The sequence below is a fragment of the Bos grunniens genome, chromosome 12, assembly GCF_055505025.1.
Source record: "Bos grunniens cultivar Pamir isolate PY7600 chromosome 12, Bosgru_T2T1.0, whole genome shotgun sequence".
In the NCBI taxonomy this organism is placed as follows: Eukaryota; Metazoa; Chordata; class Mammalia; order Artiodactyla; family Bovidae; genus Bos; species Bos grunniens.
The window spans coordinates 52,447,750-52,471,172 of record NC_141176.1 but is presented as its reverse complement, the minus strand read 5'-3'; the positions used below and the strand labels follow the sequence as shown (position 1 = coordinate 52,471,172).

The 23,423-nt window shown below is 38.9% G+C and overlaps 1 protein-coding gene across 40 annotated transcripts in view; it reads left to right on the top strand.

Annotated features, from left to right (window-relative positions):
- The window catches only part of MYCBP2 (MYC binding protein 2), a 270,702-nt gene that overhangs the window by 223,485 nt on the left and 23,794 nt on the right, over positions 1–23,423 (top strand). For 25 of the 40 annotated variants that reach the window (XR_015138238.1, XR_015138237.1, XM_086330007.1 and 22 more), the window contains 13 exons: positions 1,676–3,319; positions 4,286–4,455; positions 5,513–5,757; positions 6,674–6,841; positions 8,034–8,191; positions 9,324–9,523; positions 10,539–10,688; positions 12,001–12,161; positions 13,250–13,406; positions 13,587–13,811; positions 16,221–16,286; positions 17,399–17,638; positions 17,955–18,053. Coding sequence is in view for 36 of the 40 variants with exons in the window: in XM_086330007.1 (XP_086186133.1) it covers positions 1,676–3,319; positions 4,286–4,455; positions 5,513–5,757; positions 6,674–6,841; positions 8,034–8,191; positions 9,324–9,523; positions 10,539–10,688; positions 12,001–12,161; positions 13,250–13,406; positions 13,587–13,811; positions 16,221–16,286; positions 17,399–17,638; positions 17,955–18,053 (3,683 nt within the window). In the remaining 4 variants the exon portion in view is untranslated. The remainder of the gene's footprint in view (positions 1–1,675; positions 3,320–4,285; positions 4,456–5,512; positions 5,758–6,673; positions 6,842–8,033; positions 8,192–9,323; positions 9,524–10,538; positions 10,689–12,000; positions 12,162–13,249; positions 13,407–13,586; positions 13,812–16,220; positions 16,287–17,398; positions 17,639–17,954; positions 18,054–23,423) is intronic. The other 15 variants (XR_015138240.1, XM_086330021.1, XM_086330013.1 and 12 more) reach the window with 3 other exon arrangements.

Below are 23,423 nucleotides of genomic sequence, written 5' to 3'. Positions count from 1 at the left end.
TTTTAAAACCCAAATGAGGAAGATACACATTAGTTAGTTAGCGTATGAGTTTACCACATTTAGCTAACTTGACATTTTTTTCAATATATGAAATATATTTTGGAAAACTAACTTTTTCAGCAGGATTGATTTATAATTTGACAAATATATGTCAGGAAGAAATAATTGTGTGTTAGTTATGCACCTAGACTCCAGCAGGTATTCAGCTGTCACCACTTAACAGATCTTAAAAAAATACTCGCCATTACTTGAAGCACAGGAATATGATATAGAGCGGCCCTCACTCTGACCCTCTCTATATAACAAGCAATGTTTGCTGGCATGTGGTAAATGGTGTTCCTGATATTTGAAAGAGTCTATTGTTTAGCCAATCACAGTAGAGATTTCCTTTGTGAGGAACTGTGCATCATTAATTAGAAAGCACGTCCCTTTCAGAAAATTCACACATTGACCTTGTAGAGAGAGATGCCAAGTATAAAAGATTAATTACTTATTTGCTTGGATTCACCATTATGTATGGTTTAGCTTATGAAATAAATGTGATGATGAAGGCATTTCCATCATCAGAGTGACAAAAACGAGTCAGTCACTCAGAATTAGTGGCAAGGACTAGGCTGATGTCTAATTCTACCAAATAGAATATTTGGCTTATAAAATCTGACCCTTACACAGCAGTGGCTGCTGTCCCCTCTGCCCTGGGGTGGTGCTAGCCATAATGGATTTTTAGAGAATCTGAAGATTGTGACTAGCAGAAGGGGAAAAAAACTAAGAAAATAGAAGTTTATTTACTCACTTAACAAATATTTATGAAACACTTATTATATTGACCCATTCTTGACATGGCATCAGTGAAAGGGAGTAACAGACAAAAATATCAACTTTTGTGAGCCTTCCATGAGGAGGCAGATTCTATGGCAAAACTCTCTTGTCGGATTAACTAGAGCCTGACTGTACACACACAGACACATGCAAGCAAGCCCCAAAACACTTTACTACTTTTATCCAACTTTGTTCATTTCCCTTTAGAAAAGAAAAAGAACGAACTGCAATGTAACCAGTTAACAAATTCTTCTCAATTTACTAAGTATCTTTTTTCAAAAAATAGGAATACTTCTAGCAAGATTTATGGATTTTCAGTTCTTTTGTGCCAGTTGAGTCACTTTAGTCAGATTGCTTTCCTCCTAACAATAATATCACTTGCAATAAAGGCAGGAGTTTTGATATTAGGCAGGAAAGATAAACTTGGAGGCTGTACCACTTCCCAACAGCAGAGAAATCCTTGCTGTAGTGCCTCTAAAGCAAGCATGAAACAGTAGGAGCGAGAGACACCGAAGGAGGGCCAGGATGCTGAAAACAAAAGGTGTCTGTGTAGAAACTCCTAGTGCTTTGTTTGGGAAAAAGCAAGATTATTTTTCTTCTTGTCCTTTTTCTGTTAGCATTCATATGTTAGTAATAAACTATTCTAATCCAATCATAAGAATATTAGAATTATAAAATGTAATTGAACTTTGTTGAGAAATCGTTCCCCGTTCCCCTTTTTGCTTTAATTTTTATTTTTGTCTGTGAAAAGCAACACAAATTTTTTTTAGTTATTTTTTATTTCATGGTTTAGTAGATAAATCATCAGTAAGTTATAATTATATTAACAAGTTTCACTATGAAATGGACCATACAGGTGACCGAGGAACCATCTCAACATCTCCTAGACCAGTCTGTACGTCAGGAAAACCGGAACTGTCCTCCAAACACAGTAGAACACTCAAACCTGATGGACGTATGAGCCGGACTACTGCTGACCAGAAGAAGCCAAGGGGTACAGAAGGGCTGTCAGCTAGTGAGTCTCTCATGTTGAAATCTGATGCTGCGAAGCTGCGGTCAGATTCTCACAGTCGGTCATTGTCCCCCAACCACAACACCTTGCAGACGCTAAAATCTGACGGGAGGATGTCTTCTGGCTTCAGAGCTGAGTCCCCAGGCCCAGGTTCTCGGTCATCCTCTCCCAAGCCAAAGACGCTCCCAGCCAATAGGTCTAGCCCATCCGGTGCTAGTTCTCCACGATCCTCCTCACCACATGATAAAAATCTACCTCAGAAAAGCACTGCTCCTGTTAAGACGAAACTCGATCCTCCCCGGGAACGCTCCAAATCGGACTCTTACACCCTTGATCCAGATACCCTCCGCAAGAAGAAAATGCCCCTCACAGAACCCTTGAGGGGGCGATCAACATCACCAAAACCAAAACCAGTACCAAAGGATTCTAAAGATTCCCCCGGATCCGAAAACAGAGCTCCCTCTCCCCACGTGGTACAAGAAAACCTCCACAGTGAGGTGGTTGAAGTCTGCACCTCAAGTACTTTAAAAACCAATAGCCTAACGGACAGCACCTGTGATGAGAGCAGTGAATTTAAGAGTGTGGATGAAGGTTCAAATAAAGTGCATTTCAGCATAGGAAAAGCACCACTGAAAGAGGAACAGGAAATGAGGGCATCCCCCAAAATAAGTCGAAAATGTGCTAACAGGCACACCAGGCCCAAGAAGGAAAAATCCAGCTTTCTCTTCAAAGGAGAGGGATCCAAACCTTTGGAGCCAGCCAAACAAGCCATGTCCCCTTCCGTGGCTGAGTGTGCACGGGCCGTCTTTGCCTCTTTCCTGTGGCACGAAGGCATAGTACATGACGCCATGGCTTGTTCTTCTTTCTTAAAATTTAATCCAGACCTTTCCAAAGAACACGCTCCTATAAGAAGTAGCTTAAACAGCCAGCAGCCTACAGAAGAAAAGGAAACCAAATTAAAAAATAGACACTCGTTGGAAATATCGTCAGCACTGAATATGTTTAATATTGCACCTCATGGGCCAGACATATCTAAAATGGGTAGCATCAACAAAAATAAGGTGTTGTCCATGCTGAAGGAACCCCCCCTGCATGAAAAATGCGAAGACGGGAAAGCCGAGGCCACTTTTGAGATGTCCACACACCATGCGACGAAGTCGAAGTCACCGCTCCCCTTGACGCTGCAGCACCTGGTGGCTTTCTGGGAAGACATCTCTTTGGCCACTATCAAAGCAGCGTCCCAGAATATGATTTTCCCAAGTCCCGGTTCTTGTGCAGTCCTCAAAAAGAAAGAGTGTGAGAAAGAGAATAAGAAGGCAAAAAAAGAAAAGAAGAAAAAAGAGAAGACCGAAGTCCGGCCCAGGGGTAATCTGTTTGGGGAGATGGCCCAGCTGGCGGTAGGAGGGCCAGAGAAAGACACCATCTGTGAGCTGTGTGGGGAGTCTCACCCGTACCCAGTGACATACCACATGAGGCAGGCTCACCCAGGTAAGCGGTTACGGAGTACACGTAAGCACTTTGCGTAAAACACAGATGCGGTAGCTTCTGACTTAAGCTGTTCCATGAATTACCTTAAAGTACAGGGACACTTTTGCCCAGAATTTATAGTTTTCTTAGAATGTAATTTTTAAAGTGCTTTATCAATACAGTATAAGTTTTGTGGAAAATAGGTAAAGAAATTCTAATACTGCAATGGCAAGGCAGTTTAGTACTGTTTCATTTTAGTGTTATCACATTCTGAGATATTGTTAACTTTTAAAATATTTTACATTTTACCCAAAGGATTGCTGTCTCACACAGTAGAAATAATATGTCCAAACACACAGGAGAGGTCTCAACGTTAAATCTCCTTTAACTGTATTGTTTTCCTGTTCAAAACTGCAAATTAAATTAGATTATATTGATTTCTATGGGCCTCTTCCTGTGAAAGAGATTATCAACTGTTTCATCAGAAGACAGTATTTTAGGTAAATGTAACTATTTCTATAACAATTGATTAGTATTGCAAAATTCACCTGTTATGGATTTGGGTAGATGCTTTTCTCTTCCTACATATTACACTGAAACCTTTTGTAAAATACGCGATCTGTAAAATTTACCATTCGTACAGAATGTTTTCTGTCTATTTTGTCCAAATTTATGGCATGCTTAAATAAATCTAAATGTTCCCATGTCTTACATTTCTTTTCATCTGCCTATGTAGAGTATCTTCAGTATTTTAGACATCATTTAGTTGATTACTTTCTGGTCATACATGCAAGTTTGCGGATATAACTAATAGCCTCTGGGGGCAGGGTGGGAGGGGGTGGGTAGAAAAAGTGAAAAAGTTAGATACTTGCTTCAGTACTTTGCTTGCTTTGAGAAGGGAAATCTGTCATTTATGCATAGGTAGCAAGCATCAGACTATTAAGGACTCTTAGGTGTTCAGTATCTATTTATGTGCTTACTTCAAAGGCTGTGGCCGGTATGCTGGTGGACAAGGTTACAATAGCATCGGGCACTTCTGTGGTGGATGGGCTGGTAACTGTGGCGACGGTGGCATAGGGGGAAGCACGTGGTATCTGGTGTGTGATCGCTGCAGAGAAAAATACCTCCGGGAAAAACAAGCTGCTGCCCGGGAGAAGGTAGTTTTATTTTGTTCTGGCTATACTGTGAATGATAAGGATAAACCTTATAAAAACCTCTTTTTAGCAACATGGAAACTTAGAACTCTAGAAACTCAAACAGGGGCTCTGAAACAATTAGAGGAGTGGGCTAGGGAGGGTGGTGGGAGGGAGGTTCAAAAGGGAGGGGACATATATATATATACCTGTGGCTGATTCATGTTGAAATTTGACAGAAAAGAACAAAATCCTGTAAAGCAATTACGCTTCAATTTAAAAAAAAGCAACAGGGGCTCTGTAACAACCTAGAGGGTTGGGATGGGGAGGGAGATGGGAGGGAGACTAAAGAGGGAGGGGGAAAAAAAATCTCTTTATAGGAACATGTCATCAGACAGCTTCATATAGTTGATATTAAAAATCAGCTTTTATAATAGGAATAATATACAAATTTGATTTATGCACCAGGTCAGCTGTTTTTAATGACAAAAACAAATTATGTCTTGGGATAACACAAAAACAACCATTGTGTAGCATACATACCCTGTTGAAGATGTAATTTTTTTATTACTTGTGTGCTACTCAGTCACCTGCTTACATATACATAGCTTTCCCTCTTCACCTTTTCTCTCTCTTAATTCTCTTTTCCTTTTCCTTCTCTTTTTTCTGCTGTTTATCTCCTCTCTTTTTCTTAATACCTAGTTATATTAAGGATTTATGGAAAGTGAGGATCATTCACATTAGTGACACACCTAACTGAAAATATTTGCCAGATACACACACACACACACACACACACAAGTTATTAACTCTTTTATTTAAATAATTACATGTAGATTTTACTAGTTAGGTTTTTAACTTTCAGCAAAAAGATAAAAAAATACAGTTTGTATTTGATATAAATTAGTTTCAATCAGTTCAGAAACATGAAGTGAATGTTGTTTTTGGTAATCACTATTATTGTTTTAAAGTAGTTCTATGAGTGTTTAATAATTTGTATTAGCAATTCAAAAATATTTAGGTTAAGAAATCTCATATTTGAATATAAGTAGGAAAAGATCCCTAAAAATTCTCCCTCCAGGTCAAGCAGTCTAGGAGGAAGCCGATGCAAGTCAAGACTCCGCGTGCCTTGCCCACCATGGAAGCCCACCAGGTGATTAAGGCGAATGCCCTCTTCCTGCTGTCACTGAGCAGCGCTGCCGAACCCAGCATTCTGTGTTACCATCCAGCAAAGCCATTCCAGTCTCAACTCCCCAGCGTGAAAGAGGGCATTTCTGAGGACCTTCCTGTTAAAATGCCTTGTCTCTACCTGCAGACATTAGCTAGGTAATGTCACTTGGCTGTTTTTTTTAAATCACTTTGGAAATTGCCTGCTGGCATGACTTACCAACCAGCAGTTCCATTTTGAGAAGCAGAGTTATGTAGTTTGTTTGTTTGTTATTGTACTTATAATTCAAGAAAATGAACAGAAAACAAAAATGAAAATATGAGACTAAGTACATTTGGGACATTGGAAAAAATCACCAGGAATGCCAAGTACAACAAGCCTTCAGCTTCAGTCACCTGCTTATTGTACTTATACTAGCACCTCTGTGTTCCAGTTTGAAAAGGATAGAATCAAATGGTAAAACATGTAAAAGTTGATGGCAAACTCTAATTATGAATTTTACAATTTTTAGCCCTTTGGGGAATAGATATATCCCCCCTAACCCATGAAACATTTCATATATCTCTAATCTCTTTCACATTTCACTCTAACACGTGTTCCTACCATAAAGGTCACTACCTATACTCCAGTAGTCCATGTGAGACATGTCATCAGCCTGAAGCAAGGCCGTGATGATGGGGAAACAAGGAGAGAGAATAGTGAAAGGGAATCCAGCGTCCACAGGCCTGAAGGACTGGTCATGGCTGAGGGCTGAGCCCTCTGTGACACCAAGATGTTTTAGCTTAAGGCACCCAGATAGCTGGTGGGATCACTCACTGAAACACTGGAAGATGAAAAAGTTCTCAAAAGGAAAGAAATTCGATTTTGTATTTGAAATGTTTGTGGTACCTGGAATACCTATGTGTAAAATTATCAGCCTTCTATTTCTTCCTCCTTAAATCTGCCACTATTTTAATACTCTACACTCCTCAGTTATAGATGTATGAGTTATTTTTGCTTTTACAAAGGAGGTTAAAAATGGAAAGTGTCTGTATTACCATCATACTTTAAGTTACTGGGTTTGATTTAATGCAGGCATCATCATGAAAATTTCGTGGGCTATCAAGATGACAACCTATTCCAGGATGAAATGAGGTACCTGCGTTCAACATCTGTGCCAGCCCCGTACATATCAGTAACTCCCGATGCCAGTCCCAACGTATTTGAAGAGCCCGAGAGCAACATGAAGTCCATGCCACCCAGGTATTTGAGTTACTATATTTTTGTTGAGTCCAGTGTTTGGTGGAAGAGAGATTTTAAGTAGAAGAGAATGCTCTAGAAGTTCTTTGATATTGATGCATCCCTCCATCTCAGGAAGGAAGTCGCGTCAAGTGTCCTGACTATTAGAGCGGTAAGAAAAGGCATGCGTTCAAGAATCAGGTGAGGTCCTTGATAGCAGATCCGGTTGGAGAGAAGAGATCACCTTTACTCCAATTAGTTATATACAACATCTATCATCTATTCAAACAAGAATGTACACTCACTTAGGCAGTGAGGACACAACATGGCCAGAGCTAGCCAGTTACTAGAACATATATAAGCTTTACTGAGGGCCATAGGATTTGAAACCAGCCTTGACCAATGGAAAAGAAACAAAAAGAATACTTTGTAAATTTGTCTTAGAAAGTAAAGAAAGGTATTTATCTTTTTCTTTAAAATGCCCCAATAAAAGAAATTACATAACCACCTTAATACTTTTGTAACTGTTTTTTAATGTTGTATAGTTAAAAAGGAAAAAAAAGAGGTTGGTTCCTGCTGCTGCTGCTAAGTCGCTTCAGCCATGTCCAACAGCCCTCCTGAAAACCACTGAGTTCTCAAATAGTTTTAAGTATCATGTAACTGAGGCTAGGAACCAGTTCGTCATCTCTCAGTACACTGTGGTATGGCCGTGCTCCAGATAGAGCTTTGGGTAGCACCTCCAGAGAATGAGAAACCATAGAACACTTGGAACCAGAAGAAAATTGCATCCTTTCACTTTCCCTCTTATTAAGTTTCCTCATGTATATATTTTTGTTCTTCCTATTCAGTGCTATTATGAATATATCTGCCTGTTTTTCCTGAATATCATGACACGTGTCTTCCACCACAGTGCTTTTGCTTCTGAGAGAAGCTTAGAATATTTGATGCCTTTTCTTCTTTTTCATTTAAAATGCAAAGTAGATTTAAGAGAAGCAAAAATTTTAAGATGCAGTTCTGAAATTGGTCAAAATGTGATTACATTTGGAAAGATCCAATTATGGCTTAAAGGCTTAAAGAGGGATTGTCAAGTTGGCTTTGAATTTGTATTCTTCCACATGGTTCACACATTTGACTACGCTGTTGTAAACTAAGTAAATACAGTGTCACGTCATTCCCTTTTCCTCCTGAGTTGTCTGTCACCTTGTTCTATCTGCAGTTTGGAAACTAGTCCCATAACTGATACTGATCTCGCAAAGAGAACCGTCTTCCAAAGATCCTACTCCGTTGTTGCTTCTGAATATGATAAACAGCACTCCATCTTACCTGCACGAGTTAAAGCCATTCCTCGGAGAAGAGTTAACAGTGGAGACACTGGTAAGTATAAAGATAAAAAAGAAGATTGAGTGATCCTAATGATTTTATTTGTAGATTTTTTGAATCTAATTTTTGAAGGCAGAGGAATGGATTAATTTTAAATCGTGGTAAACATTCCTTCTATGTGACACAGCCATAAATGTGCCTCTCTAAATTTTACATCTTAGTTGGAAGAGACACCAGAGATCATGTACTATTATTCAAGAATAAACTGATCTTTAAAATATATTACTTGTTAGGTATCTAAGCTGAATATTGCTACCATTATCCCTCCCACTAAGCTTCAGTAAATCAGCAGTTCCAATGACTTGACACTTTCACAATGATATTCTCAATAGAAACTTGTAACTCTTGTAAGTACTACCACTCAAAACAGATGATAAAAACTGGAGATATGGCTAGCTCTCAATCAGTAAAAAAATTTTAGATAATCTGGACTAATTAGTATCAGCAGCCCCAAATTGAGGCTAATTGATTCTGTCTTAAAAATAAAGAAATCCAAGAAGCAAAGGATAACATGTTAATGGTTTATCAGGCCAACTACTTACTAAGTGAAGATCTGACCTAATATTTTTAAGTAGATGATTATGTATCTTATTGAAGATCTTTTAGGAAAATATTGAGGATACATTCAACAAGTATCTTTGGGCTCTTATTGAAATACCATTTGTTACAAAGCAGTCCACTCCAGTGTTCTTGCCTGGAGAATCCCAGGGACTGGGGCCGGGGAGCCTGGTGGGCTGCCGTCTATGGGGTCGCACAGAGTCAGACACGACTGAAGTGACTTAGCAGTAGCAGTCCTTTAGAAAATGCTGGGGATAAGATGTAGATTCCATTTGGGGAGAAAATAAATCACATTTTGTATAGTGTTATAGAAAGGATGAACTTTAGATTCAGACCTGGGTTCAAAACTTACCTTTGCAACTTAACAGGTATATAACTTTAAGTAAGATATTTAAATCTGAGCTTCAGTAAAAAATTGAAATCATTAAGATTTGTGTCAAATGCAAAAACAAAAAAATCCCTGAAGACACTTAAGTGAATAAGCTGGATACTGTTTTTTGAAATCACTGTAAATATATTAATATGTGTTACCTATGAAAATTGATACTTTTTTTTTCCCTTCAAACAGAAGTGGGTTCTTCACTCTTGAGGCATCCATCTCCTGAGCTGTCCCGGCTCATCTCAGCCCACAGCTCCCTCTCCAAAGGAGAACGGAACTTCCAGTGGCCAGTCTTAGCCTTTGTTATACAGCATCATGATCTAGAAGGTCTGGAAATAGCAATGAAACAAGCGTTAAGAAAATCTGCTTGTCGAGTTTTTGCTATGGAGGTAAGAATACATGAATAGGATTATTGATTCATTCATCATAAGCTTCATATAATGGTTCTGTTTAATGATGTCAGTTTTCTACTAAACAGAAATTGTGACAAATTAAGAGACCTCAGTGAATAGAAAATACCGTGTTTGCAACAAAATTAAACTCCTAGGTTTAGGAATATAAATGAATTTGAGTTTAAACACTCTGAAAAACTTCATTTCTACATTACTTTATTATCTGAACTGTGATAATATCTTCTTAAAAAAGCTTTTTATAATCACAGTGTCATTTCAGTTAGAGTAATCATGCAAAAGGGATCAGAAGTAGGGCTTTTGAATTATAAATTTAACAATGATAATTTATCTGGGTCTCTGTTCTCTGAAAATGGATCACTATATCATAGACTTGTATATATAACAAATCTTTTTTCTTTATCATGAGTAGGAAGTAACCTGCCATTCATCAGTGGGAACCACATGAATCTATATTTAAGTAAATAGCAGCTTGTGTAGAACTTAAGAAACATTCTAAACGCATGTTGATTCTAAATGCAAGTTGGAAAAAATATGCTTGTGTAAATTAATATTCAGACAAATTTTTGAAATGAAAAGTGGTTTGGAAAATATTTTGAATTGCATTTCATAGGTATTATATTCCCTACTGTTAATTTTTTAATTAGGGCCAGAATTACTGAAAGTGTAAGTTCAGTGTACTTTCAGTGAAATGACAATCAGTCTTCTAAAGTCTTCCCTTAAAATACTTGAGTCCCAGAAGGTTGTCTTTATTGTGGACTTATTTAACATTGTTTATGCAGGCTTTCAGGCTTCCCTTGTGGCTCAGCTGGTAAAGATTCCACCTGTGATGCAGGAGACCTGGGTTCGATCCCTGGGTTGGGAAGATTCCCTCGATAAGGGAAAGGCTACCCATTCCAATATTCTGGCCTGGAGAATTCCATGGACTGTATAGTCCATGGGGTCGCAAAGAGTCGGACATGACTGAGTGAGTTTCACTTTATCTTTCGTGCAGGCTTTCAACTGGCTTCTGTGTAACGTCATCCAAACCACTTCTCTCCATGATATTCTGTGGCATTTCGTGGCATCTCTGACTCCTGCTCCAGTGGAACCAGAGGAAGAAGAGGATGAGGAAAATAAAACAAACAAAGAAAATGCAGAACAAGTGAGCGAGACTCTTGGTTTTTTATTTGTCCATATTTTTATAGAAGAGTCAAACTCTCTTCAGGTAATACCATAATTTACATGAAGTCATTCACAGATTATATAACCTAAAGGCAAGAATACCAATTCAGAGCTATGAGCAACATACTAACTATGCTGAATGAAAGTTTTCTGTCTCCAGAAACACTGTCAATCAATTCTGGTTTCTCACTAGCCATCACGGTCACAGACAAAGCACTCAGTTGGAAGATATATACTGTCCAGTGCAATAAGATGAAGAAGGCAACACTATTATAGAGAAGAGCCATCCACTTCACAGCATTACTGTACGGCACAGAGAATGAAAACGAGATTGTGCCTGGACATGAGAGTCAACAAGTTTGGCTAGAAGGGACTTCAATTTTATAGGAGGCAGCCTGTATCATGGAAAAGCGTTGAGTGTGGACCCTGGAAGCCTGGGTTCCAGCCACATTTATACCTCTGTAGCTGTGCTTTATGGATCTCATTTATATTTCTACAGTAAAAAAGTAGAAAACTAAATCCTCAATTTAAAAAGCTGTCAGAATAGATAGAAAAAAAACAAAAGCTCAGTACTGTTTATAAGCATCGCATTTTTAAAACGTAAGGACAGAGGAAGAGTAAAAGTAAAAGGTTAAAAGTAGAAAAAGATATACTGGATAAATACCGATCAAAATTAGCTTGCTACAGCTAGTTTAACATCAGATTAAATAGATTTCAAGACATAATTATCAGTAGGGATAAGGAGGATCTCTACAAAATGATAAAAGAGTAATTCTGTATCTTCAGTGTATGCATGTAGTTAATAAAATAACCTTAAAGATATCCAATGAAAATCAATAGGGCCACAAGGGAAAATTGAAAACAATCCACGATTACAATGTGATGTTATCACACATTCATAAGAGCTATCTGTTCCTGTGTAACAGATACCCCAAAACCTACTGAATGGAAATAGTTCCTTACTGGCTCCCAACTTTGTGGGCCAGCAGTTTGGGTGGTGCTCAGCTGAAGGGAAAGGCTCATTTCTGCTAGTAGATTAGTGAGTATGCTGGAATTGATCCTCATATGCGGCATTTATTTGGTTTGGTGGTTTTATTTATAGGTGACCTTATCACTTTTTCCTTTAAAAACGTAAGCATAATTAGTTAACCTTACTGGATGTTTGAGGTGTGGTTTGGTTTTGTTGTTTACATTTCTACTACATCAGTATCGTTAAAGTACACATTTTCTTTTGTGGGAAAAATTCCTTCCAGCTCCCAAACTGATGAACTTGCCCACCATTTCTGTCTTAGGAGAAAGATACAAGGGTATGTGAGCATCCGCTCTCAGATATAGTGATCGCAGGGGAAGCGGCTCATCCTTTACCACACACGTTTCACCGCCTGCTTCAGACCATCTCCGACCTTATGATGTCTCTCCCCAGTGGCAGTTCATTACAGCAGATGGCCCTAAGGTAATATTGTTTCCAAGTGTCCTAAGTACCCTGGAAAAGGAGTTTTCTGAAGCAGTCAAAGCATGAAATGCTTGAAAGACCTCTTTAAATACTTAAGGTAGAAAGAATCCTGTGTTATACGAATGATACCTCCCTCATTATGGTTGTAATTTAGAATTGCCCTTCGCCTCAGCTCATGCCTGTTGGCCCCTTTATAAATTGTGGGTAGTATACTTCTGAGTCCTCTAAATTGTCACAGTCTGAAACCATCTTCCTCACTTTCCTTTCTCATCTACCCCAAATCACATGTCTCAGTGTTCCTCAAGAGTAGAAACTTAAATGTTGCAAAAATGGAGAGGGCAATGAAATCTCAAAAACAGAATTCAAAATAGGGTTTTGAATTGTAAAGAATACCAAGAGATATGCAGCCAATCCTAAAATTACATTGAAAAGTATCTCCTCCTTTTAAGTCCTCACCGTTACTTTTATATTGTGAACTTTATCACTAGAGCCTCGTACTGGACTACACATATAAGTAAATCCTCCATTGGTTTTTATAAGAAACAGGTTGACAGAGTGACTTTGGCTACACACATTCTTAATGATGAGACCAGCAGAGAAGAGATTCTGTAGTGCAAGAGTTTTGAAGTACAAAGTGTGTTATACTCTGATGAATTAGTGTAGAATTGTTGGACTAATAAATTTTAAGAGGCTGTTATAGTTGGGATAACACTTGTCTACAAAACTGGTTTATTACCTCTTTTGCTTTTATAGCTTTGATCTTCATGTGTCGGTTTGGCTATATTTAAAACAGGGAGGCCTGGCGTGCTGCAATTCGTGGGGTCGCAAAGAGTCGGACACGACTGAGTGACTGAACTGAACTGAAAATGGATGAACTTTCCTTAGAATTTACATTGTTCAACAGAAATGATGTATATTTCTCCAAAAGCCAGTAGAAATCATTTTGTTTCTTGAATTTTTAAAATTTCTGATATTGTTATTTTACCTACAGCATTAAGATTAGCTGCAGAATGCTTTTTTTTTTTTCAAGGAATTCCTTAGAGGTTCCTGAAAAAGAATTATTTAATATATTACTTATACTGTTTTAGGTGCTGGAGTCTGAAATTCAAGCAATCTGATCACCAGTTCCTCCATCAGAGCAATGTCTTTCATCACATTAACAATATTTTGTCAAAATCAGATGATGGAGACAGTGAAGAGAGTTTTAGCATCAGCATACAGTCTGGCTTTGAAGCTATGAGTCAGGTCAGTCATCTAACAGTTATCCTGTGTTATCCTGTTAATACTCAACAATGTACTGAAGGAGAAACTGAAAATTACTCCTAAACAATTTGCTACTTACTTTTATTTCTATTTCATGCCTATTTTATTATTGTGGAAGATTTCCATTTGAGTGTTTCAATTATGTGTATTTGTTTCTGGTAGGAATTGTGCATAGTAATGTGCTTAAAGGACTTAACCAGCATTGTTGACATAAAAACTTCAAGCCGACCTGCCATGATTGGCAGTTTGACAGATGGTTCCACAGAAACCTTTTGGGAGTCAGGAGATGAGGATAAAAACAAAACTAAGAACATCACCATCAACTGTGTAAAAGGCATCAATGCCCGCTATGTATCTGTTCATGTGGACAATTCCCGAGATCTTGGGGTAAGAAAGGAAGCTTAACTGTGGTTTGTCAGTTCTTTTCAGACCTTTATTAATCATACAGTCTCATTTCTGAGTTTTAGCAAAAAGGCTCTCACCTGGAACTTCACCAACCAAATGTCCTGTTTATATTGTCAAAAAACTCAAGTCTGAAACAGATTAATATGACTTGGGCACTGTGGAATACCCATTTTAAGACAGGATCTGATTATAAATATATGAAACCTATAGCTAAGCAAAATAAATATCTACTCCATGATATTTTACCTCCACACCCTTGTTCAAGCTATTTCCTTGGCCTGGAAGTCCTTCTCTTAAACTCTACCTTTCAGATTCTTCCCAAGTATAAGACCCAGCAGACAAATTCTCCCACAGTACCTCTTCTATAAAAGTTACTCTTTCTCTCCTCTGGATTCTTTTTTACCTTGCTCTAGTGGCACTTAATGCAGTTTGACCTGTAGCATAATTAGCCTTCAGTTTTTAATCCTTACCCCCACCGTCAGAAGGGAGTTGGGGAAAATTCCTGGATTAACATATATAATCATACTATATATTCCCCCTAGCTCTAGCCTGTCTACATGTTTCAACTGAATTGAGCAGTCTTTAACAAAAAGCACTGGAGAAGAAAAAGCATACTATTTACTTGAATATTAAAGGCCAATTAGAATATAAAACCAACTGCTAAATTCCCATGCTTCTACCCCATTTTTGAGAAAGAATACTTTTTAGAATTTTTTCCCTCAGAAAGAAAGTGGCCTGCAGATACAGTATTAATAAGTCCCCTTGGGCCATTGCCAAGCTGCTCCTATTCCATTTGTATATTTCCTTTCCCGGGGAGAGTCAAAGTGGTGGGTTTGGGTCTCAGATGACCTGAATGGAGAATGCCAACCACAGAAGTTCAGTCTACAGTCAGAGCATTCCTTGCTGTCTGCAGTCACCCCAACTTCTGTCCATCAGCACAGATTGAATAAGAAAAGGCTTAGCTACTATATCACTAGCTTATCACCTCTTGAGACCCAAGAGTTCAATTGGTACAACTACTTTATCTTACTTGAAAGTCAAGTGTAAGAAATCATAACATTTTTCTGACAGGAACTCACCGCTCAGTGCAGTGTTATCTTTGATTCATATTTTAAGCTAGAATATACTTTCCATCAAAACAGTGGTTGCAATCTAACATTTTGTCTTTTAGGAGAGATAATCATGGTTCAGTTCAGTTCAGTTCAGTCGCTCAGTCATGTCCGAGTCTTTGCGACCCCATGAATCGTAGCACACCAGGCCTCCCTGTCCATCACCAAGTCCCGGAGTTCACCCAGACTCACGTCCATTGAGTCAGTGATGCCATCCAGCCATCTAATCTGTCGTCCCCTTCTCCTCCTGCCCCCATTCCCTCCCAGCAGCAGAGTCTTTTCCAGTAAGTCAACTCTTCGCATGAGGTGGCCAAAGTATTGGAGTTTCAGCTTTAGCATCATTCCTTCCAAAGAAATCCCAGGGCTGATCTCCTTCAGAATGGACTGGTTGGATCTCCTTATAGTCCAAGGGACTCTCAAGAGTCTTCTCCAACACGTGTAATATTCATTTTGTACAGATACGCTGACATCAGCTTTTCTCTTAGGAAGCCTCCTCTGATTTATATGCATCCTTAGGACTCACACAGTGTACTGTGTGTCCCCCAGCCTTCCCATCACACTGCCTTAAACACAGCATTTGTTAATTTGAATTGCATCAGCCTATAGCACTTAAAAGTATACAACTCTCCAAGGAATTCATATGTCCATCTATTTCTTGATGTACTTGCATTAAAACATACTCAAGGTCTCTGAGTCTAGTACCAGTATGATTCTTTCCAGTACTTAAAGATATTAAGTTTCTTTTGCTACTGTACTTTATATATTAAATGGTCCTTCCCTAATTTGGCAAAGATCTCAAGGGGATAGAACTCATCACTCTCATGTGTCCTCCCCCAAGTCCCTATGGCTGTCTGGGGGCACTGTGATTTTTCAAGTATTTGTTGCTTAAGCTACGTGCCTTCCTCCCTTTTACACCAGAAGCAATGAGAATAATGTAATAAGAATGGGACATAAGTAGCAAGGTGAATTGTTGAAAGACTTCATGATAGAGACAGCATTTAAATGATTAGACTTTGGATGAAAAGAGGGAATGCCAGCCTCCTCTCTCAGAGCCCATAGAGAAGGACTGAAATGTGTGATTCAAGATGGAGTTTGTGAGGATAAGAAAAAGACTGGAGTTGTAGGAACTGTGATTGGTTTGACAGATGGAATGAAGTCAGTTTGGAAGGCCTATAAAAGACAAGCAGAAGAGTTGATATGATATTGATAGGCTGTAAGAAATCACTGTCCGTTCTAGAGCCAGGAACATGGCATAATAACTATTTTGAATTGTTTATTTTAGAATAAAGTCACCTCAATGACCTTCTTAACTGGCAAAGCAGTAGAAGATTTGTGCAGAATAAAGCAGGTAATTAAAACTGCCATTAAATGTTTTTACTGCCCTGGTAGAAATTTCTTCTTCTCAGTCTCCACTGTTGAGTTCTAATTTTGGCATGCCACAGTATTATAGGAAATCATCTCTTTTCAAAACACTAAATTGGCAAATAGTCCATGTATGGGAATAGTTATAACTGTCTCTGTTCTAGACATCTTACCCACTATTTTCCTACATGTTCTGTAGTCATGAGTAAGTATACTGTGCCTACAGCCCTCCACCCTGACTTCTGCTCCCCTGCAGAGATTCAGGGTGCCTTAAAATTCTTCATAGATTCGATTCACAAATGCCACTATAATTCAGCCACACTTCAGATTTAAATGTAGATTATTGTCCTGTACCTTGAAAATCTTTCAATTTACAGCAGTGCAATATATCCAGGTTAAAAGTCAATATACAGACCTAGTCTATAAACAAGTCTTATTTGGGCTTATGACAGATGCTGTATAAACTCATTCCCTTGTGAGTGAATAGTGTCAAAAACCATTGTACAGTACACTGAAATTTAATCCTTGAGAAGAGTTAGATTCTCAATGAAATATACTGAAATAAGTCATCACAAATGTGAATTTACATAGTATATAATGTTTCTTCAAAAGTAAAACATATTAACTAACTGCACAGCTAAAATCCTTGCTTTAAATGTGCTTTCATGTAAAGATGCACAAAACAGGACTTCATTGCTGATCATATGAGTATTTCTACTTACAGGCAGTATAGGTACAGTCATGAAAATTGTTTCCAGTGGTTTCACTTATGTAACTTGCGCTCGGAAGCCATATAGTACATATAATGTAAGCAGACCTGTATTTTAATTCTCAACTCCACCACTTACTAGACTCCTGCCATCTGTGTTAACTTTCTTTCTTCATCTGCAGCTATTATAGTATTGCTTATCTTTACAAGATTTAAATAAGATAATCAATGTGAAATAATCCAATACACTTTCTGTGTGTACAGTTATTTGTTATTTGAGCTTACTGTTACTAACACTAGGACATAGTAACCACTGTTATTAAGTCCAGGACAGTAATAAAATAGTAATCCACTTGTATCAGGTTTCTATCCCTTTTCTGCTCCCCTAGGTTGATCTGGATTCCAGGCACATTGGTTGGGTAACAAGTGAACTTCCAGGAGGGGATAATCACATCATCAAAATTGAATTAAAGGGTCCAGAAAATACACTGAGAGTTCGACAGGTTAAGGTCCTGGGCTGGAAGGATGGCGAAAGCACAAAAATTGCTGGCCAGATCTCAGCCAGTGTGGCCCAGCAAAGGAACTGTGAAGCTGAGACTCTGCGAGTGTTCAGACTCATTACATCTCAAGTGAGTGTCCTTACTACACATATTCTAGCACAGGATAAAAAAAAAAATGTATTACTTCAGTAATAATATCAAGAGCCTAAGAAAGTATTTTGTTCAGTTTATTAGAGATTGTTAGCTACAAGTTTGGCCCATTTTTTTCTTCTCATAGCCCAAATTCTTGTATTTTATTTTGCATTCATAATTCTGAAAAGTAGAGGTGTACAGTAAGAATAACATAGCATTATAAAACCTGCAGAATGAGCTGTTGAGTCCTCCAGCCTTCACAGTGCTAATTCCTGCCATTAGGTTGCTCTCACCTCCCTGTCTTCTTCACCAGGTATTTGGAAAGCTCATCTCTGGAGATGCAGAACCCACACCAGAACAAGAGGAAAAAGCACTCTTGTCATCACCTGAAGGAGAGGAAAAAGTATACAATGTATTTATTTATATTCTAAAAATATTTATTTCCCTATTCCATTTTCTTTTGTTCAGTGGAATAATCCATATATTGCTACGTATTTTAATGTATATGTGATACTAGTTTCTGTGCAGTTAATATTTTTTACTTTAATTAGAAAGAAGGTAAAGGAACTATCAGAAGATACTCACTTTTTGCTCATGTATGATCTAGCTGGTATTTTAAGTAACAACAAAATTTGCTCCAAACCTTGGGCTGTTGCGTTTAAATGTTGTCATTTGTAAAATCAGCTTCGTTGTTGACTATGCTGTGCACTTCCCTCCATCTTCTCTGTCCTTCACAGTTCAGCTCAAAAATCCTGCCTTCTCCATGGGCCTTCTTTATGATCGTTCAAGGCAAATCATAAAGAAGGTTCATGGCGAAGACACAAAGAAGTGTTTCCTCTGCTAAACTTGGTAGTAATTTCTGTGTCTCTTCTTGGTTTCCCTCTTGTTGGGTTTATCTGTATACTTGGTTTATTGTTGTTGTTTAGTTGCCCGGTCATGTCCGACTCTTCGCGACCCCATGGACTGCAGCACTCCAGGCCTCTCTGTCCCTCACCATCTCCCAAAGTTTGCCCAGTTCTTTGAAAGATATTTTCAAGAACTTACCTAAGCTACCTCTGTGCGCCTTCTGACACAGAGGCAACTAAATCATCCACATTTTTCTATCTGGAATCTGTTTTTTTTAAAAAAGGATTTCATAAACTTTGGTAATTATTTTTCAGCATCTTTTGGAGATAACATTTTGACAACTATCAGACTGAGTACTCATTAAATCAAATGAATTTTAGCAAATGGCAATTGTTTGCTGAACAACCTTGAGAACTGGTATCAAGCCCTCAAAAACCTTGCCTTTTGTTCTTAAACTTGCACAGTCCATCCCTTCCCTCCCCAAACAGATAATCAGGGATACTCTTTAGTATATAATCACTGTATTAAATATGTGAAAAATTGTACATGTCATAGAATTTCAGAGTATGTTGAGGTTATTGTCCCTGGAGTGGACAGAGAAGGCTTCTTGGAGGATATTAGACTTTGAGTTAGACCTGAAAGAGAATGGATGAAAGTTAGATTAAGAGGATGAGAGGATGGGAGCCTTAAAGAGGCTTGCCAAACAGTAGAAGAGTGTATGCTGAGTCATTGGGGATGAGTGGGAAAGGTTTGCTAGTGGTTGGATACCAGTGAGATAATGTGATTTTTAAGGGAAGCATTTTTTTTAAGTCAGATTTTTGAAGTAAAACTTACATACAAAATCATCCTTTTAAAATCATTTGTTTTGAATTTTGACCAATGTGTACAGTGGTGAAACCATCACAAGCAATTTTTAAAACACATTCCCCTCCACCCCCCAGAATTTCCCTGTCATTCCTCTGCATTCAGCCCTCTTATCTCATTCCTCCCCCATGGCAACCACTGAACTATTTTCTGCCCGTTTTCTGCCCCTATAGTATTGCCATCCCCTGGTGGCTCAGACGATAAAGAATCCGCCTGCAATGCAGGAGACCCGGGTTCGATCCCTGGCTTTGGGAAGATCCCCTGGAGAAGGAAATGGCAACCCACTCCAGTATTCTTGCCTAGAAATTCCCATGGATGGAGGAGCCTGGCAGGCTACAGTCCATGGTGTCACAAAGAGTTGGACATGACTGAGCGACTTCACTTTTTATAGTATTGCTTCTTCCCAGGTTTTATTTAATGGAGCAGTAGAGAAAATAGCCTTTTTGTCTGATTTTTTTATAGGTAGTATAAGAATATGTATCAGTTGTTTGTTCTTTTGGTTGCTGAGGAGTATTCCATTGTATGAGTTTACCATAGTTTATTTATTCTTTCACAAATTTCTGATAGATGTTTGTGTTGTTTCCTCTATTTAGCTATTATTAATAAAACTGCTGTCAACATTAGCATACAGATCTTTGTATGGACATGTTTTCATTTTTCTTAGGTAAATACCTGTGAGTAGGATTGCTGTATAATAAGTATATGTTCAACTTCCTAGGAAACTGCAGATTCTTTCCAAAGTGATTAAGCCATTTTACATTTTTACCAACAAAGCATTTCCGGTTGCTCCACATCTCCTTGACAATACCTGATACTATCACTCTTTTTAGTTTTATACATTCTTATAGGTGTATACTTGTATCTTGTGCGTTTTTTAACTTTTTAACTGATTTTTATTATTCATGTATTCATTTTTGGCTGTGCTGGATCTTTGTTGCTGCCCTGGCTTTTCTATCGTTGCAGCGAGCAGGGGGCTACTCTCGAGATTAGGTGCACGTGCTTCTCATTGCAGTGGCTTCTCTTGTTGCGGAGCATGAATGCTAGACCATGTGGGCTCAGTAGTTGTGGTTCCTGGGCTCAAGCACAGGCTCAGTAGTTTTGGTGCATGGACTTAGTTGCTCTTTGGCATATGGGATCCTCCCAGACCAGGGATCTAACCCGTGTCTCCTGTATTAGCAGGCAGATTCTTTACCACTGAGCCACCAGGGAAGCCCCTTGTAGTAGTTTTAACATGGATTTCACTAGTGACTAATAATATTGAGCAAATTTTTATGTATTTATTTGCCATCTCTGTAGTACATTTACCAAAATGTATATTAAGATTTTTTACCCATATTTTTTATATTGAGCTGTTTGTGTTATTATTGGTTGGAAGATTTCTTCATGTATTCAGGATATATATATAGGTCTTCTACCAAATACATGTTTGGTAAAAATACATTTTCAAATATTTTCTCCTAGTCTGTGACTTATGTTTCAGAGAGAAGTTTCTAGTTTTGATAAAGTTCAGTTTATCTTTTTTTTTTTAATGACTCATGATTTTTGTGTCTTACCTAAGGTCACGAAGATTTTCTCCTGTTTTCTTCTAGAAACATTAGAAGTTTAGTTCTTTTATTTAGAACCATATATGTTTCAAGTTTTTCTATACAGTGTAAATTAAGAGTAGAGGTTCTTTTTCTTGATGTGAAGACATTCGATTCTTTTACTGCCATTTGTTGAAAAGACTATCCTTTATCAGGAATCAGTCCACCAGAAATGTATAGGTCTGTTTCTGGACTCTGTTCTGTTTCGTTAATCTATATGTACATTCTTACACCAACATCAGGCTATATTGAGGTTCAGTACATTCCTTACTGTAGCTTTAGAGAGATTCCAACCAAGTTCTTTTTCAAAGTTGTTTTGGCTATCCCAGGTTCTTTCCATTTCCATATAAAGCTTAAAAGCAGATTATCAATTTCTTCTTCTTCCACAAAAAACATAAATTTTGAGGGGAGGAGCCAAGATGGCGGAAGAGTAGGACGGGGAGAACACTTTCTCCCCCACAAATTCATCAAAAGAGCATTTAAACGTCGAGTAAATTCCATAAAACAACTTCTGAATGCCGGCAGAGGACATCAGGCACCCAGAAAAGCAATCCAACTCTTCGAAAGGAGGTAGGAAAAAATATAAAAGACAAAAAAAGAGACAAAAGAGGGAGGGACGGAGTTCCGTCCCGGGAAGGGAGTCTTAAAAAGAGAGAAGTTTCCAAACATCAGGAAACCTTCTCACTGCCGAATCTGTGCCGAGCTTTGGAAGCACAGAGGGCAACATAACAGGAAGAAAAAATAAATAAACAATTAAAACTCGAAGATTGCGAGTCCTACGGTAACTCCCCCAGCGGAAAATTAGCGCAGACGCCTGCACGCGCCATTAGCAAGCGGGGGCTGGGCAGGGAGGCGCAGCGCGGGCTGCATCGCTTAGAGTAAGAATCTGGCCTGAATACCCTGAGCACTATCTGAGCGAAATAATTTGGGCTAGCAAACCAGACTGTGGGATATCTACCACGCGAAAAGCCAGCCCTAACCTAAGACCGCCAGGCCCGCGCACAGAACAAAAAATTGAACAGAGATAGCCGGCTGCAGACCTTCCCCTCCGGTGACAGGCAGCCAGAGCCGGAAGGGGGCAATCGCAGCCCCAGAGAGACATTATCTATAAAACTGTAAGCAGGCTTCTTTGCTAACTAAAACTTTTTGGGGGTCTGGACGGTTAACATCTGCCTGAGAAGGTGCACCGGTTTTACACCCAGATAACCGAGTGGCGGGGAGGCGATAAGTCGCAGCATTGGCGCTCGCCAAACACCTCATCACTTGAGCTGCTCAGACCTGGGAAGAGCACAAAACTCAGGCCCAACTGAGTCTGCGCCTCTGAGGACTACCCGAGTGCCTGAACCTGAGCGGCTTGGACCTGGGAGGTACATGCAACCCAGGGCTGGCCTCGGATTATTCCTGGCGGAACAACCTAGAGCCCGAGCAGTGTGGGCAGGGAGGCTACATGCGCCGTGAGCGGGGGCAGACCCAGTGTGGCTGAGGTACTGTGAGCGCACGCCAGTGTTATTTGTTTGCAGCATCCCTCCCTCCCTCCGCACAGCGCGACTGAACAAAGAGAAGAAATACAGCTCCACCCATCAGAACACCGACACAAGCTTCCCTAACCAGGAAACCTTGACAAGCCACCTGTACAAACCCACACACAGCGAGGAAAAGCCACAATAAAGAGAACTCCACAAACTGCCAGAATACAAAAAGGACACCCCAAACTCAGCAATTTAAACAAGATGAAGAGACAGAGGAATAGCCAGCAGATAAAGGAACAGGATAAATGCCCACCAAACCAAACAAAAGAGGAAGAGATAGGGAATCTACCTGATAAAGAATTCCGAATAATGATAGTGAAATTGATCCAAAATCTTGAAATTAAAAAGGGAATCACAGATAAATAGCTTGGAGACAAGGATTGAGAAGATGCAAGAAAGGTTTAACAAGGACCTAGAAGAAATAAAAAAGAGTCAATATATAATGAATAATGCAATAAATGAAATTAAAAACACTCTGGAGGCAACAAATAGTAGAATAACAGAGGCAGAAGATAGGATTAGTGAATTAGAAGATAGAATGGTAGAAATAAATGAATCAGAGAGAATAAAAGAAAAACGAATTAAAAGAAATGAGGACAATCTCAGAGACCTCCAGGACAATATTAAACGCTACAACATTCGAATCATAGGGGTTCCAGAAGAAGAAGACAAAAAGAAAGACCATGAGAAAATACTTGAGGAGATAATAGTTGAAAACTTCCCTAAACTGGGGAAGGAAATAATCACCCAAGTCCAAGAAACCCAGAGAATCCCAAACAGGATAAACCCAAGGCGAAACACCCCAAGACACATATTAATCAAATTAACAAAGATCAAACACAAAGAACAAATATTAAAAGCAGCAAGGGAAAAACAACAAATAACACACAAGGGAATTCCCATAAGGATAACAGCTGATCTTTCAATAGAAACTCTTCAAGCCAGGAGGGAATGGCAAGA